This window comes from Dasypus novemcinctus, chromosome 4, assembly GCF_030445035.2.
Source record: "Dasypus novemcinctus isolate mDasNov1 chromosome 4, mDasNov1.1.hap2, whole genome shotgun sequence".
NCBI classification, from domain to species: Eukaryota; Metazoa; Chordata; class Mammalia; order Cingulata; family Dasypodidae; genus Dasypus; species Dasypus novemcinctus.
The window spans coordinates 25,488,945-25,507,007 of record NC_080676.1 but is presented as its reverse complement, the minus strand read 5'-3'; the positions used below and the strand labels follow the sequence as shown (position 1 = coordinate 25,507,007).

Sequence of the window (18,063 nt, the reverse complement as noted above, 5' to 3'; positions counted from 1 at the left end):
GGAATGGCGCCGCCCACACTTCCCGTGCCGCTGACGACAACAGAAGCGGACAAAGAAACAAGACGCAGCAAATAGACACCAAGAACAGACAACCAGGGGAGGGGGGAAATTAAATAAATAAATAAATCTTTAAAAAAAAAAAAAAAAAGAGACAATGTGTAATGCAATTAGCATTAATCTCAGAGCATAGTAGGTTCCTATTAAATAAGTGAAACATCCTGCTTTATAAGGATTGTCCTAGCATAATTATTATAAATGTCATTTCACTCCCAAAAGGGTTCTGGTTTGAACAATAAATGATTTGTTCCCTCTACCAATAGATGGGTTGTTAGAAGTGTATAGGAACTCAGAGTTTAATTGGTCGATTACTTTCTTATTCACAGATAAGAATTTTGAGGTCAAGAGAAAAGGCTTGCCAGAGGACATATAGCTACTTGGGGTAGAATTGGGTCTCCCGCCTTGGAGAACAGTGTTACTTCTCTGACCAATTCCAGAATAGTTGAACAGTTAATGATCATTTTAATATCTCTTCAAAGGCAATTAACATACACAGGCCAGTCAACACTTAACTAATATTAATCTGAAGGGCCCTCACCTCCAGGGTTTTCTGGACTGCTTTTCCTAACCAAATCTTTTTTTTTTTTTTTCTTCCTGAGTTTCATCTTTGATTAATCTTGACAGCTATGCATAGACATCCTCCTTCGGCCTTTGATTTAAGTGGTTTTGCTTACCCATACTTATTCCGTGTATGTGGTTGTCTCTGCTTCTCTAGAAGTCCTGGGAAGCTGGGGCCTGCTGGTCTCTCTTCATATATCCTGAGCAATGAACCACCCAATACATATTTTAGGGATGGCAATTGTAATATGATTTAGAGCCTTAACCCTTTTACTGGTGTGGTCTTTCTTTCCCCTAATAAAACATAGGCTCAGCAAGGAGATTTGGCCCAAGATCTTCAAGTTGGAGATTAATCCACATGAGAAAAGTAAAGAAGCTACCAACTAAATGGGCACACTTCTCCCATGCTTACCACAGAGGATATTATTTACTTATAGCTATGCTTTGGGGTGGTTTACTCAAACAAACCAACCTTATTGCCTTATAGTTATGTTCTGACCATATATGTTTATTTATTTACAATGTTTTTGAGTCCCAAATAGCAATGCTCAAAGTGATCACTTTTTTATTCCACAGAATTGGCCCTTAATGACTTTTGGCTATTTTCCAAAATTAAATCTACTCTTAGCCAAAAATGATGTATTACCATTCAGGGTATGTGGAGAGCCTCTTGAACAGGCTCTATGAGAGACCTGTGCAGCTGGGCATTGATGAGAGGTTTTTGTCCCCAGCTATGGGCTCTGTTGACAGTAGCTAGTTCTTGGCTGGTCCCCAGGCCTCTCCATGCCAGTGCCCTCTTTTGAGGCAGGCTCAGCCACTGCCTTTGGCGTAGTAGAATGGAGGAACAATAGGAAGTGAGCAGGATCTGCTCGCTTCCCACACAAGAGCAAATAGGAAAGAGTGTCTCCCTTCTTTTCCACCAAGAGTAAGGGAAAAAGCAAAGTAATTTAGAAAAATACTCAAATTATTCCTTTATTCACTCAGAATCCAGATGTGAAGGAAAGTGGAAAGAAATCCCATGGACGATCCCTCATTACCAACTTTGGAAAACATAAGGTATGAATTAAGAGTGATAAATGTGCATAATTTAGAAAAATATTTTAATTTAAGTGGCTCAGCAACTTCACACAGCCCTGTGTTTCTATTTTATATATATTTTTTATAGTGGTAACATATATATAACATGCAGTTTTCCATTTTAAACATTTTTAAGTGCACCATTCAATGTCATTAATTGCATTTACAGTTTTATGCTGCTATCAGCATCATCCATTACCAAATCTTTTTCACCACAAACAGAAACTCTGTACCCTAAGCAGTAATTCCTTATTGCCCTTGCCCCTACCTACTAGTAGCCTCTAATCTACCTTCTATCTCTCTGAATTTGCTTTTTCTTGATAATTTATATAAATGGAATCATACAATATTTATCTTTTTCTCCTGTGTTTCCTGAATCATAGATCTTTTATGGATATAAGTTAAATGTTGTAAGTTTAAAAATGAATATATTCAAAATTTTGTATGATCAGAACTACCAAGGAAGCTCTCAACGTTACGTTGAAACCCAAAACTGTAGCTTGATTGAGCTATAAACACATCTGTTTGGTTAACCAGAATTGCTGTTCAGTCTCACTGGATTGGTACTTAGAGGCTATCAGGTTTATTTAAAGTATTAAAATATTTTTAAAATTGATTTCAAAAAATTGGAATCAGATTTCATTACCAATAGCAATATCACAATGATGGGAGAAGGATAAATGGAGTTAAAGTGTTGTAAGGTCTGAACATTGTCTGGGAAGTAGTAAAAATGCTAATTTTTTTAGCCTCTGTTATGTGAGGGATGCATGTTGTAATTTCTAGGGTAAAGCTTAATAATAAAAGAATGCATGATGAAAAGCTAACAGAAGAAGAAAATGGAAAAATGAAAAACATATATTTATTGATTAATTCAAAAAAGCAAGACAGGAGAGAAAAATGAACATAGAATATATGAGACTAATTAAAAAGAAAGAGCGTAGATTTAAACCGAAAATGTAACAGTAATTGCATTAAGTGTAAGTAGACAAAAACTCCAATTAAAACACAAAGATTGGAGGATTGTGGGAAGATGGCAGTGTAGGAAGCTCTAGAAATCAGTCCCTCTACCAGAATAACTATTAAACAGACAGGAACCATCTGAATCAACTATTTTGAAACTCTGAAGTCCAGGAGAACGCTGTGTAGCATCCAGGGAAGGGCAGCAGGGAAAGGTCAGTAAATTGTGGTAAATACCAGAAATTTACAGTCTTTGCATGGTGGCAACTGTCACCCATCCCCCAACCTTGTGACAGGTAGCAGTAAGGTAGTAGCATAACTTATTGGTGCCAGAGTGGGGCATAAAAACTCAGTTCCTCAAGATCTGGGAGAATATGGCCTGAGCACTGATCACTGCTCTTGATTAGCTAATTTAGAATGCTGGGATTTCAGCTTTGAGGTTGGCCATTGTTCCACCTTGCCCCAGATAAAGTCAGCAAAGGAGACTTAAAGATGGTCTGTATCCTCAGAGCTTCAGAGGACAGTTGAAGGGCTGCATTTGCTGGGTGGATATCAAGACAAGAGGTGCATCTTTGAGGAGCCATGAGGGAAGCTCTTATAGTCCTTCCTTGTTCCTCATCCTATCCCCAGGGCAATTTGGAGCTGGTCATTACTCCCTTTGTGTGTCCCTGCCTTGTTTCAGCTGGGAAAGACTCAGTTAGGAAACTATTCTCTTTCATACTCCCCCCACCCCCAATTTGCCCTCCAAGAAAAAGCAGCTGCAAGACAGTGAATGTAGAGTAAGAAACAATTGAGTTGGGTGCCTGGGGCAAAGGCATACCCACCTTAAGTCCTACAGTGGAGCACCAGGGAGAAGGGCTGTTTTCTGGAGAGTAGAAAGCGGCATTTAAATTCCTGTACATAGTGGAACTCCAAAGGCCTAGCAAATACAACCCCAGGGCAAGACACAGGTCCAGAAAAGACTGGGAAGATATTGGACTTTGCATTTGCTTTGGGCTAACTCTCTTGATAGGAGAGCTGCAATCTGAAAGAGAGCACAAATTTGCAAAGATTGTGAAAGGTACTTTTTGTTTAGGTTCCTTGGCTTAACTCCTGACACTCAAGAAAACCTATGTCATATTGCCAGCTAAGCACGAATTCACAGAATAGATATCTCAGGGAATAAATTCAAAAGTTAATATTATTAAATATTAGAGTATACGATGTACAACAAAAGATTACAAGCCAAAGAAACAGGAAATGATAGATCATCCAAAGAAAGAGAAAAAAATACAGAAAACCAGACTGTGGGCATACTGGACAAAGACTTTTAAAAAATTATCTTCAGTATGCTCAAGGAGATAAAGGAAACCCAAAAGAACTAAAAGATATCAGGAAAAATGAAAGAACAATATGAGAATATCAATAAAAAGAAATTTTTAAAAGGAACCAAACAGAACAATTGAAGTTAAAAACCACAATAACTGAAATAAAAAATTTCCAGGAGGGTTTCAACAGCAGATTGGAACTGGCAGAAGAACTCAAAGAGAAGACAATTGAAATGAGTCAGGCTGAGGGACAAAAAGAAAAAAGAATAATAAAAAGTAAAAAGTGAAAGTAACTTGAGGGATCTGTGGGATACAATCGAGAGTACCAATATATGCATTATGAGAGTACCAGGAGAAGAAAGAGAGAAAGGGACAGAAGGAATATTCAAAGAAATAATGGCTGAAAACTTTCCAAACTTACTGAAAGGTATAAATACACTTATTCAAGATGTCCAGTGAGCCCCAAATAGGATAAACCCAAAGAGAAACATGCCCAGACACATAGTAATCAAATTGTTGAATACCAAGGACAAGGAGAGAGATCAGAAAGCTGCAAGATAAAAGCAGTGAGTTATGTACAAGGGGATCACAATAAGATTAAGTGCTGATTTCTCATCAGAAACCATGAAGGAAAGAAGGCAAATGGGTTCAAATACTTATGCTGCTGAGAGAAATGCCATTATTAGCCATTAGGGAAATGCAAATTAAAACCACAATGAATGAGTTGCCATTTCATACCCACTAGAACAGCTCCTTTTGAAAAAATGGAAAATTACAGTGTCAGAGAGGATGTGGAAAAATAGAAACACTATTTATTGTTGGTGGGAATGGAAAATGGTGCAAATGCTGTGGAAAACAATCTGGCAGCTTCTCAGAAAGTTATGTATGGAACTACCGTAGGACCCAGCAATACCACGTCTAGGTATACACCCAAAATAATGGAAAGATGGAGTTGAACAGGTTGTTACACACAATATTCATAACAGCGTTCTTTACAATTGCCAAAAGATGGGCACAATTCAGGTGTCCATCAACCAATGAATGGATAAACAAATGTGGTATAGACATATATTGGAATATTTTTCATCCATAAAATGAATGAAGTTTTGATACATGTGAGAATAGGGATGAATCTTGAAGACATCATGTTGAGTAAAATAAGCTAGATCCAAAGGAACGAATATTGTATTATCTTGCTGGTATGAAATAATTAAAATAAGCAAACTCATAGTATCAGAATCTAGAATATTACCAGAGAATAAGACAGGGGTAGGGAATAGGGAGCTAATTATTAAATTGTACAAAGTTTCTATTTTGAAGCATGGGAAAATTTTGCTAAACGATGGTGGTAATGGTAGCTGAAAATGTGAGCATAATTAATAGCACTGAATTAAATATTTTGAATATGGTTAAAAGAAGAAATTTTAGGTTGTATGTAAGTTACTAAAATTAAAAAAAATTTAAAAATCCACGGGACCGTCCAACGCAAACAGTGAGCCCAAAGGTAAATCAAGGATTGTAGTTGTTATTAAAATGTGCTTTCATCAATTGTAACAAATGTACTACAGTAATGCAAGGTGTCAATTACAGGTGGGTACTTGGGAGCCCTGTATTTTCTACATGATTTTTCTGTAAACCTACAACTTCTTTAATTAGAAAAAATTGTAAAACATAAAAAACTCTATAAAGATTGTCAGTCTAGATAACAAAAGAAAACCAGATGCTGTATGTAGCATATAAGAGACATGTTTTAAATGTAGGAACCAAAAACCATTGAAAATAAAAGAAATGGGAAAAGACATGTCAAGTAGTCACTAAACAAAAGAAAGGTGATTTAGCTACACTAATATTAGACAAAATAGACTGCAGGCAAGAAGTATTATTAGAAATAAAAATGAATATTTCATAATAATAAAGAGTCAATCTACCAGGAAGCTAATACTATTCTACATTTGTATATACCTAACAGTATAGGTTCAAAATAAAGGGTATGTAAGCAAATCCATTGTTCTAGTGGAGATGATAACTCATCTTTCTCACTAGTAGAACAAGCTGACAAAAATCAGTAAGAATATAAGATTGCACTGTCCAATATGGTAGCTACTAACCATACGCGGCTTTTTAAAGGTATATTTAAATTAATTGAAATTAAGTAGAATTAAAAATCTAATTTCTCAGTCACACTTGCCACATTGCAGTTGCTCAATAGCCACATGAGACTGGTGGTCATCATCTTGTACAGCATGAGTATAGAATATTTCCTTCATCACAGGGAGATATATTTGAAAGTGCTTGTTTAGAAGATTTGAACAAGAATAACCAACTTGACATAATTGGTCATTTAGAATATTGCACTCAACAACTGCAGAATATAATTTTTCTTTCAAATGCATATTCAATGTTTAACAAATGTGACCATATCCTAGGTCATAACGCAAGTCTCAGCCATTTTAAGGATTTGAAATCAGTTTGTTTTCTGATGATTCAATTAAGCTAGAAATCAGTAATAAAAAGATAACTGGAAAATTCCCAGTGTCCTAACCTCTATCTCAAAGAGGAATTCACAGTGGAAATTTGACAATCTTTTCTCTGAATGATAATGAAAATATATTAAAAATTGTAGGATGCAACCAAAACTATTCTTGGAGAGAAATATGTAACCCTAAGAATAAAGTCTGGGGAAGCAGACTTGGCCCAATGGATAAGGCATCCGCCTACCACATGGGAGGTCCGCGGTTCAAACCCTGGGCCTCGTTGACCCGTGTGGAGCAGCTGGCCCATGCGCAGTGCTGATGTGCACAAGGAGTGCCCTCCCACGCAGGGATGTCCCCCGCATAGGGGAGCCCCACGTGTAAGGAGAGCCGCCCAGCGCGAAAGAAAGTGCAGCCTGCCCAAGTATGGCGCTGCACACATGGAGAGCTGACATAAGATGACGCAACAAAAAGAAACACAGATTCCTGGTACCGCTGATAAGGATAGAAGCGGTTACAGAGGAACACACAGCGAATGGACACAGCAAACAACTGGGGGAGGAGGGAAGGGGAGAGAAATAAATAAAAATAAATCTTAAAAAGAAAAAGAATAAAATATGAAAATCAATAAATAAGTATCTGAAGAAGTTAGCAAAACAATAGTAAATTAAACCAAACAAAGTAAACCCAGAGAAAGGAAAAAAGGAAATAATAAAAGAGCAGAAACTAGTGAAATAGAAGACAAACAAAAGAATCAGTAAAGCAGAAAATTGTTTCTTGTCCTAGACTATTAAAATTGATAAATATCAACACTGATAAAATATATAGAGAAGGCACAAATTGTCAACATGAGGAATGAAAAGGGAATATCTTGATGACTCCTAGAGCTAGTATCAAATTAATAAGAATGACATACAGAATTTTACCACTACAGCATTATTTCTGTGGGAAAAAGATTGTTGTTTCAATTGTGGTGAAAAAGATTGTTGTTTCATTTGTGGTGAAAAAAATGAATCTTTGCCTCTTACATCACAGCGAACAGGTGAATTTTAGATCTAAATGTGAAAGATAAAATAGTAAAAGATTCTAGAATGTAACATAGAATATCGACATGACCTTGGGATAATGGAAGATTTCTTAAACAGCATCTCAGAAGAAGAAAAAATTATAATTAAACTACTAAAAATATAAGAACTTCTATTCTTGAAAAGTATCAGAAAGGAAGTTGCATAGTGGGAAAGAATATTTGCAACATACATGTGCAACAAAGGACTTATATCTTGAATATATAAAAAGGTCCTACAAATCAATATGAAAGTCTAGAAGTTGAATTTAAAAAAAAAATAGGGAAAAATCAAACATTTTGCAAAAGAAGATATCCAAGCGTTAATAAGGTAAAGCTGCTCATGCTTATTAATCACCTGGGAAGCACAAATTAAGATGACAATGAGATTCCATATATCTGTACCCAGATGGCTAAAAGGAAAAGACCAACAATGCCAAGGTTATTGAGGATATAGAGTACACTTGAACTCTCATACGCTGCTAGTTGGAGTGTAAATTTGTGCAACTACTAAGGCAAGCTGTTTTATAGTATCTAATAAGGCTGAGCTACACATGTACTATGACTTAGAAAATCTGTTCTTAGGTATATATGGAAAGACATAAACAACAATATTAATAGCAACATAATTTTTAATAACCGTAAATTGAAAGTAGTTCAAATAAGAGGACACAACAAAAAGAGACACAGATTCCAGTGCCAATGACAGGAATACAAGCAGACATAGAAGAACACACAGCGAATGGACACAGAGAGCAGACAACCGGGGGGCAGGGGGAAGAGCGAGGAAGAGGAGAGAAATAAATAAAAAGTAAATCTTTAAAAAAACTAAGTCTATTAACAATAGAATGAATAAAAAACTTTTGGTATAATCACATAATGGATTATTTAATAGTATTAAAAATGACAAAACTATAACTACATTCAGTAATATGACAACCTTTATAAAATCGATGTTGTGCAAAAGTAGCCAGAACCAAAAGAGTACATGCAGTATGAGTCCATTCATTTGAAGTTCAAAAACTAGCAAAACAAATCTTTGGGGATAGACATCAAGATAATAGTTACCTTTGGGGAGGAGGAGATAATGACTGTGATAATCAGAAGGCTTTGGGGGAAGGCAGAAAATATCCTACTTCCTTATTGGGTGGTTTTACTTCGTGAAAATTCATCTTGATGTACACCTATGATTGGTATGCTTTTCTAAATGTGTGCTATACTTTAATAGAAATAACATGTTACACAAGAAATCTGTTGTTGAATGGTGACATTTACTTTATGCATGAGGTTTCTGTAAGCCATGTCTTCTACTTTAAGGAGTGTGGTATCTGGAACTTCTTGCTCCATCAGTGGAATTAATAAAAAGGCTGGCTAAATTAGTCATTACAACAAAAAATTGAAAACAACCAAAAGGTTCACCCCTAAAGGCTGCCCGAGAAAACAGTGATTCAATCCAATAAGGAACAATTTTGCAGCCTTTTAAAGAGAGCTTACCATAGAAAACATTAAATGGAAAAGAGTAAGATAAAAAATTGATTAAATGGTATGATAATTGTAAAATGTGTCAAAATTGTATGTAAAGAAAAATATACTATCATTTCACTAAATGTTACCTGCTACTGATGATGTATTTTTTTATTGCTACTTCAAATGGTCAATATTATTGTAATACCTCAAATTATATGTGTGGAATTAGAGACTATTTCATTTCTTGATTATAACTAGCTATTAAAATTATCTTCCAATATTTTATGGAATATTCATTACTATAGAATTAGAATTTAGCATACCTCAAATTATAAGAATGAATAACCATCAATAGACTAGTTATGCATTATTTTCATGAATATTAATAGTATTTTAAATAGAAAATTACTGTTATATAGCTTACAGAGTGACTTTTTATGCCATCTTATTTAATCATCAAACAATAATCCTTTGAAATAGATATTATTGTTCTGCCCCCTTTTTAAAAAAACACAATAGGAAAGTAAAGAAGTGAACCAACTTACCAGTTTGGTGAGAGGCTGAATTGGAACATGAGATCACCAGATGCTAGGGCTCACATACCAGGCATATTGTGATATTGGAGGTATAAATAGCATCTAGAAAGTTCCAGATCAAATTGTCAGGCTACTGTCAGTACAATAGAGAGTTGACTGCCATTGTTGTAACTTAATTTTTATTTGTTGAGTGTGAGAAAGCCTAGAAGCTGACATGGTCCCATGGTAATGAGGGAATGGAGTCCCTTAGCCTTCCTAAACCACATTCCTTAGGGGTCTAGCGTTCTTTTGTCTGCAAGTTTTCACCTTTGTTTGTGGGAGCTGTGTTTTTTGGTGGCAAGGTATTCTGAAACTCCTAGGATTCCTCTCCATTATTTGTATTGTTGAGGTATTTGTTGCCTAAATAATGGCGCTATCTTCAAAGTGGTAGAGATGAAACTGCACTGCTCCAAAAAGGTTTTGTGTCTAATAGCAAATCTGTCCAAAAGATATCAGATTAATTTTGAAAACTTTCAGCCTGCCTCCTGTGGCTAACAATTTTCATTTTGCTACTAAAAATTAAAATGGGTCAAAATCTCAGAGAAGGATTTTGATTTAGGTGGTCATTTGAGTGCATAGTGATCAAAGCCAGGAATGCAGGTTATTCATTTTTAAAAATCACTAGTTGTCTTTTTAAAAAAAACAGAACTGCCTTTTAAAATTTTTTTATTTTTTATTTTTTAATTTTTTTTTATTGATTTTTAAAATTTTTATTAAAGTTAATAGATCACATAGAATGTTACATTAAAAAAAACATGAGGTTCCCATATAACCACCCCCTTCCCCCCACCCCCATCATTTTTGTAAATTATATTTTTTTGAAGATACATACATCACAAAAAAGGTTACATTATAAAAAACATAAGAGGTTCCCATATACCCCCCATTCCCCCACCCCACTCCTTTCACACTAACAACTTCGCCCATCATTGTGGCACAGTCATCGCACTCGGTGAACACATTTTGGAGCACTGCTGCGCTATGTGGACAATAGTTTACTCTGTAGTTCACATTCTTCCCCGGTACATCAGTGGATTATGGCAGGATATATAATGTCCAGCATCTGACCCTGCAATATCATTTAGGACAAGTCCAAAGTCCCAAAAATGCCCCCTCATCACATTTCTTCTTCCCACTCCCTGCCCTCAACAACTACTGTGGCCACTTTCTCCCCACCAGTGGCATAATTTCTTTAGTAGTCACAAAAGTTTTATAGTAGAATATCAGTAAGTCCACTCTAATCCATATTTTATTCCTCTGTTCTGTGGACCCTGGGATGGTGATGTCCACTCCACCTCTATATCAAGAAGGGGCTTAGATTCCACATGGATGATGGATGCACTTCTCCTGCTTGCAGTTGTAGGCACTCTCAGTTCGCTGGTATGGTAATTAACCATCTTCACCTCCCTGTTAGCTGATCTGTGTAAGTCCAACAAACCAGAGAGTAGGAGTTACAACTTTGCCCAGGGCCTAGCTGGCACATGGACAGTTCAGAGATTCAACTGTCCTGAGTATACACCAACACTAGCATGAAACAAAGGTTCAGTAAAAGTGACAGAAGAGGCATGTGTGGAAAGATCACATCTGAGTTCAACTCCATCACACTCAGGGACACAAATTCCAAAGTAGGGCCCACTGATGTGGTACTGAACTCAAGCGCTATCTGCCATGACCATATCCCTGTGGGCCTCCATAGCCCTCAGGAGAACCAGTACCTGGGGTTGTATCCACTTTGGCTGTTTCTGGGGTCCTCCTGAGGAGTGCATAAGTGTGACCCCTTTGATGACCTCCCAACTCTTTTTTGAAGACTCTAAGCCTTATAAACGCATTTGTCTTTGCCATTTCCCCCTTTTATTCAAGGTCAAAAAGCAGTTTTTAACACATGATATTACATGTAGGCCGAGATATTCTGCTGGTCTGAGTTGACCCTTTTATTCAAGGTCTTTTTCCAGCTGCATCACCAGTTAGTGATTGGTAGTAATCCCTCGGCACCAGGGAGGCTCATCCCTGGGAGTCATGTCCCATGCTGGGGGGAGGTATTGCATTTACATGCTGAGTTTGGCTTAGAGAGTGGCCACATTTGAGCAACATGGGGACTCTCAGGAGGTAACTCTTAGGCATCCTGAAGCTCCATGCCTAGTTCATATTTCAGGCACACAGCCTCATAAGCATAGTCATCAGTATCAAGGGCTCATTGTTGGACCATCCTTCCTTGTTGGTCTTTGCCATTGCACTTGGGGGATTATTGCTGTTCCACTGGGGAATGTGACAGAGCTCCCCTGAGCTCCCAACTCAGCATTCCCTCAGTTGATGTTTGTAACTACTATGAAAATACCCAATATATATCAGAACATTTTTATGTCCCCTATATACATGCCCTGGAGAACTCCCTCCCAACCACGTGCCCCCCATCAATAACATCCACACCAGTGTTCCTCCCCTGCCATCATTGAACCTCTCTGTGGTCCAAAACTTCTTCAACAATGAAGCCTAATATATTACCAAATTCAATTAATAGGAAAATGAAATATAGTGATGGGTTTAAAGATTAGAAGTATACATACTAATTTAGAAATACTAAGATAAAATAAAAATAAGTTGGTGTATTAATAAAAATTTAACATTTTGCCTTTCATCACTGTAATAGGTGTTGGCCTATATCTGCCTTTTATAATTCTTTAGTCAATAGGAATAGTGAATTTCCTATATAAGAGGAAATTTCATTGCTTATAATCATTTAGGTAGATATTGCAACTTTGAGCCTTCCCCTCTCAGAGAGTTTCAACTGATGATAAATGATGTCTTTCTAAGACCGCAAAATTATCTGGCTCTGAAGTCAGTTTCTGAGCATGTAGCCTACAGTTTTGCATTAATATTTTAATATAATTATGGCCATAGACACGCTTGTTATTCATGATGAAGCAAGCTACAATATTTGATCACTTTTCTTTCTCCAAATTTTCTTCGTGTGTGTGTATTTTAAAGCCCATTCCATTCTCTGTATGTTGTAAATGTACCTGATGAAGTGACTTTAAGTTCACTGTGATTTTTTTCCCAACAGAAAACCACAAAATCCCGATCTAAATCTTACAGTACTGATGACGAGGAGGACATGCAGCAGAATCCTGTCAAGGAGAGTGGCCAGTTGTACAGGTAAGAAAGCTTCCACACATTTCCCACCCAGACTCCTGGGGCCTTTCCTTCCCTGTCAGTTGTTATGTGTCTGGGGAATAGATTGCAATAAAGTGCTAAGGTCAGTGGGGCGTGTGAAGACCAGCTGGACCTGAGATGGCAATGCATGTGGGGAACCTTAGCACTGTGCCTGGCACAAGGTGAGCCCTTACTTACTAAAGCTAGTTGGGTACAAGGTGTCTTCAGAGAAGAGAGCAAGGACCACATCAACTAGTACTGAGGACTCCCATCTTCTCCACTGATGGAGAAGATAGATACTGATCACGTGTCAGGAGCCAGTTATCTGAAGTCAGACTCATGTTCAAATCCTTGTTCTTCCACCTACCAACTTTAATTGTGGCAAGTTAGGCTCTTCCTTTGTAACTGTCTCTTAGGGTCATTATAAGGATTAAAATAATTGAACTTCCTAGACTGCCTGGCCCAATTAAATAAGTGTGTAAAAATATTAGTTGCTGTTCAATGTTAGTTGCTGTTTTAATTTTTGTTGCCAGTAATACTTGTGATAAGTAAAATGACCATATTTTCAGAACTCAGGTTGTAACATATGATCTGATGTAGTTTTTCTGGCAAATCTTTTGTATAATACATCTTGCATAGGAGTGTAAATTATATCATAAATAGCACACATAGATATAGATTGATATGGATACACACACACACCTATACCTTTATTGAAAGACTGAAATTAAGTGAAATTAGAGGCAAAGGGGCCCTGTAGAAATGGATGACATTGACTATAAAATTAAACTTCATAAATTGAGTTCCAACAGAACATCAATACATAAAATAGCAAATATTTAATAAGGGCAGAGGAGATGTGTGGTCCCTACCTTAGGAAACAGAAAATTCACTGTGCAAGTTACAGTAAAAGATATAGGAGAAACAGAATCACCTTCCAAGAGAATTTTCTCAAAGATAAGGCTGGAAAAGGCTCAATTCTGAAACACATAACCAGGGATGGGACAGTGTTTAGAGAAAACCATGACAATCTTAACCTGCATGAATGGAACCTTACTGCAGGTAACACAGGAAACCATATCGTGCATTGTTTGTGGGTAAATTAGAGACTTGCCCATAAAAGTTGTCTGGGCCTAAGCATCTAGGATGATGTCTTTTTGTGATTTTAGTAAATGAATCCTCTTCCAGAATAAGGATTAAAAAGAGCTAACATTGCAGAATTTCTCCATAATGTGGAGTATCTTGGAGTTTTCTCATGGAATGTCTTGGAGTTGTAATTCTAGACATGACCGCACATTGATTTATAATCATTAGTCTTCACCAAACCAGATTTTTCACCTTTGGCTAAAGAATTTCCTAATTATATAGTGAATGAAGATTATGAATGCTTTCTTTCCAGTGATTTTTAAAGCTGTCTCTGTTCATGCTTCTTCCTTTGCAATATGAACTGTTGAAATATTTTGTCCTAAGTTCTTTTATTGAATGAATATAAGCAGCATGAGAAGAGGGATTTTTGTTTTGAATTTTTCAGTTTTTTTCTCTAGTAGGTGATCAGTAAATAGTCATTGAGGGAATAAATCTACATATCTTTAAAATTCAGCTATGGGTTTCAAAAATCAGAGAAGAAAAAATGAATAATTTTTCCAGATAATAATAGCAAAGAATTTAGTTCATATCCTAGGATTAGAAATTTGTTTTTGTTATTGTTTCTTTAAAAAAATTTTAAGCGTCCAAGTCAGTGGTTTTCAGCAGATTCAGAGTCATGCAACCACCATTTTTTTTAAAGATTTATTTATTTTCTTTCTCTCCCTTTTCCCCTATCCCGTTGTCTACTCTCTGTGTCCATTCGCTGTGTGTTCTTCTATGTCTGCTTGCATTCTCAGTGGCACTGGGAATCTGTGTCTCTTTTTGTTGCGTCATCTCTCTCTGCGTGCGGCGCCGCACCTGGACAGGCTATGCTTTTCTCGTGCGGGGTGCACTCCTTGCGCATAGGGCTCCCCTATGCAGGGGACACCCCTGCATGGCATGGCACTTGTTGCACACAGCAGCACTGAGCATGGGCCAGCTCACCACACAGGCCAGGAGGCCCTGGGTTCGAAACCTGGACCTCCCATATGGTAGGCAGATGCTCTATCAGTTGAGCCACGGCCACTTCCCCACCACTTGTATTTAATTCCAGAATATTTACATCACTCCCCAAATAAATCCTGTATCTATTAATAGCCATACCCCATTTCCTCCTTACCCAGTTTTTGGCACAATTAATCCACTTTCTGTCTCAATGAATTTGCCTTTTCTGGGCATTTTATATATATTGAATCATATGATATATGACCTTTTGTTTGTCTGGCTTCTTCCTCTTAGCATAATGTTTTCAAGATTCATTCATGTTTTCGCAAGTGTCAGTATTTCATTCCTTTTTTAAATTTTTGAGTAATATTCCATCATATTTTTCCACTCATCGATTGAAGTACATTAAGGGTTTCTTCACTTTTTAGCTATCATGTTTAATTCTGCTCTGAACATTCGTATATAAGTTTTTGTGTAGACGTATATTATTTTATTTCTCTTGGGTACCTGGAATTGGAATTGCTGGGTCCTGTGGTAACTCTGGGTTAAATTTTTTAAGGAACTGCCACACCATTTTCCAAACTGGTTTACCATTTTTTGTCCCCTAGCAATGTATAAGGTTCAAAGTTCTCCACATCCTCCTCAAAGCTTGTTTTTGTCTGCCTTTAGGTTATAGTCATCCTAGTGAGTAGTATCTCATTTTGGTTTTTATTTATGTTTCCCAATGACTATGTTGTTTTCATGTGCTTATTGGCCATTTGCATATCTTCTTTGATGGCTAGATGTTTCTGTAGAGGAGAAAAGTATTTATGTGAACAGAATATGATAGTCTGTGGAGAATATATGCTGTGGAAAAGGATAGTGATAGAATTTTTCAGGTTGTAGAGGCAATCCTAGAAATGGTTTATGGGAGAGAGATAACTTAGAAAATATTGAAGAGAAAAAGGCACTAGTTAATAGGTGCTTGCTTTAGGAAAGTTGAAGAATATAGAAAAGTATAAAGAAGAAAATAAAACTCACCTTTAAAAATAATCACTGTGAAAATTTTGGTGTGTTTCCCTTTAGATATACAATTCTTATGGCCCCAATATAATATGTCTACTCCTTTTTAGTCCAGGTTCTTTTTCTCACATAAGTGGAGTAGCTCCCTGGTGAGCTCTTGTGTTACGTTCCAGCTTGGTATCAGTGGGAATCAAATCCCATCACAGGGGGATTCACGAATGCTTAAGTAAAGGCTGTGATTACTGGAATGTGGTGATGTAGTTATGAAACTGCTGAACTAGGAATCATGCTTGGGTGTTAAGCCTGGTCCCAGTAAGACCTTGGGCAGATCATTGTACTCTTCCTCTTAAGTAGGAATGGTGGAGTAGCCAAAAGCCTAAGTCTCTTCCATGTTCCAGCTCTAAAATGCTGTGAGCCACAAGTGTGTACTTCACAGGTTGGGCCGCCGAAGGAAAACCATGAAGCTCTGCCGAGAACTCTCGGATTTGGTTGTCTACACAAACTCCGTGGCAGCCCAGGACATTGTGGATGATGGTAAGTCCTGAGAGCTTTCTTCTGCTTGGGATCACCATCCCTTGATTGTTTTTTGCCAATTGTTAACTAATCTCTGGCTTAGCAGATCAGCACCACATGTTTCTGGACCTGTGTGGAATCCAATTTGTCAGGAAACTTGGTGCTTGTGCAATGCTTAGCCCATAGAGAGGGCTGTATGGATCATCGTGGTTGTCTGATTGACTAAAGATCAGAAATCTCCTACAGGGTAGAAGTATCATCACCCAACTCTTGAACTATAGAGGCCTGGCCTGGCTTGATGGCCAGGTCAACAAGTAGCCATTATAAGTATGACTGAAGAAAGAAGAAATCAGAAGAAAGAAGAAATTAATTGAATGAAATACTACCTTAAAAGCCCTGTATTTTGGGGAAGCAGATGTGGCTCAAGCAGTTGGGTGCCTTGCTACAACATGGAAGGTCCCAGGTTCAGTTCTTCTTAAAGAAGACAAGCAGGGCAGCAAGCTAACATGATGGGCTGGCGTGGCCAGCTGATGCAGCAAGATGATGCAACAAGGAGACACAACGAGGAAACACAATGAGAGACAGAACAAGCAGGGAGCGGAGGTGGCTCCAGTGAATGTGCATCTCCCTCCCACATGGGAGGTCCTGGGTTTGGTTCTTGATAACTCCTAAGAAGAAGATAAGCAGACAGAGAGAGCACACAACAAACAGACACAGAGAACAGACAATGAGCACAAGCAATGAGAAGTGGGGGAGACATAAATATATAAAATCTTTTATTAAAAAAATTTTGACTTTGATGAGAATAATTTAATCTGCAGATTAAATTATCTGCAGAAATATCAGTAGTTTTGACTTGTTTACTCTTTTAAACTAAGAAATTCTAGTTACAACTATTCTTCCTCTTGACTTTCCTGCTGATTGCTCTTTTTCCCTTTCTCTTCTTCCCTTCTTGTTGCTATTTATTCAGTTATTGAATACTTAGAGAAGTAAATTATACCCATGCAGTTTATTTGTATATTTTTTCTATTCTTTATTTTTATTTTTTAAAAACACTTAGATTATACAAATGTCACATAACAAATATAGGGGATTCCCATATACTCCGCTCCCCACACCTCTCACATTTCCCCACATAAACAACATCCTTCATCAGTGAGGTATATTCATTGCTATTGATGAACATGTTTTGGAACATTGCCACTAAGCATGGATTAATGTTTACATGTAGTTTATGCTCTCTCCCAACCATTCAATGGCAAGATATAGAATGGCCTGTATCTGTCATTGCAATGTCATTCAGGACAATTCCTAAGTCCCAAAAATACCCCCATATTAAACCTGTTGTTCCCTCTCCCAGCCCTCAGAACCTCCAGGGGCCAATGCCTCCACATCAATGATATAATTTCTTCCATTGCTAGAATCACAGTAAGTCTATAGTAGAATACCAGTAAATCAACTTTAGTCCATAGTTCATTCCCCAATCCTGAGGATTCTGGGATGGTAATGACCACTTCACTTCTAATTGAAAGGGACTTTGGTCCCATAGGGCTGATGGATGGGACTCTTTTGGTTGTAGTTGTAGACTCTCTCAGTTCTGTGGAATGGTAGTTGTCCATCATCACCTCCTTGTTAGTTGTCCTGGATGAGTCCAAAGAACTGTAGAATAGGTTTTGCAGCTCTGTTGAGATTCAGGGCTCAGCTGGCACATGGACAGTCCAAAGATTTAAGTCTCTTGGACGTACACCTACCAACTCTAGTACTAATTATGGGTTCAGATAGAAGGACAGAAGAGC

General features: G+C 37.4%; 1 protein-coding gene across 3 annotated transcripts in view; it reads left to right on the top strand.

Annotated features, from left to right (window-relative positions):
• PLCH1 (phospholipase C eta 1) overlaps positions 1-18,063 on the top strand; it is a 288,838-nt gene that overhangs the window by 251,885 nt on the left and 18,890 nt on the right. For all 3 annotated transcript variants that reach the window (XM_071214576.1, XM_071214574.1, XM_071214573.1), the window contains 3 exons: positions 1,600-1,671; positions 12,594-12,685; positions 16,191-16,288. In XM_071214576.1, coding sequence (XP_071070677.1) covers positions 1,600-1,671; positions 12,594-12,685; positions 16,191-16,288 — 262 coding nt within the window. The remainder of the gene's footprint in view (positions 1-1,599; positions 1,672-12,593; positions 12,686-16,190; positions 16,289-18,063) is intronic.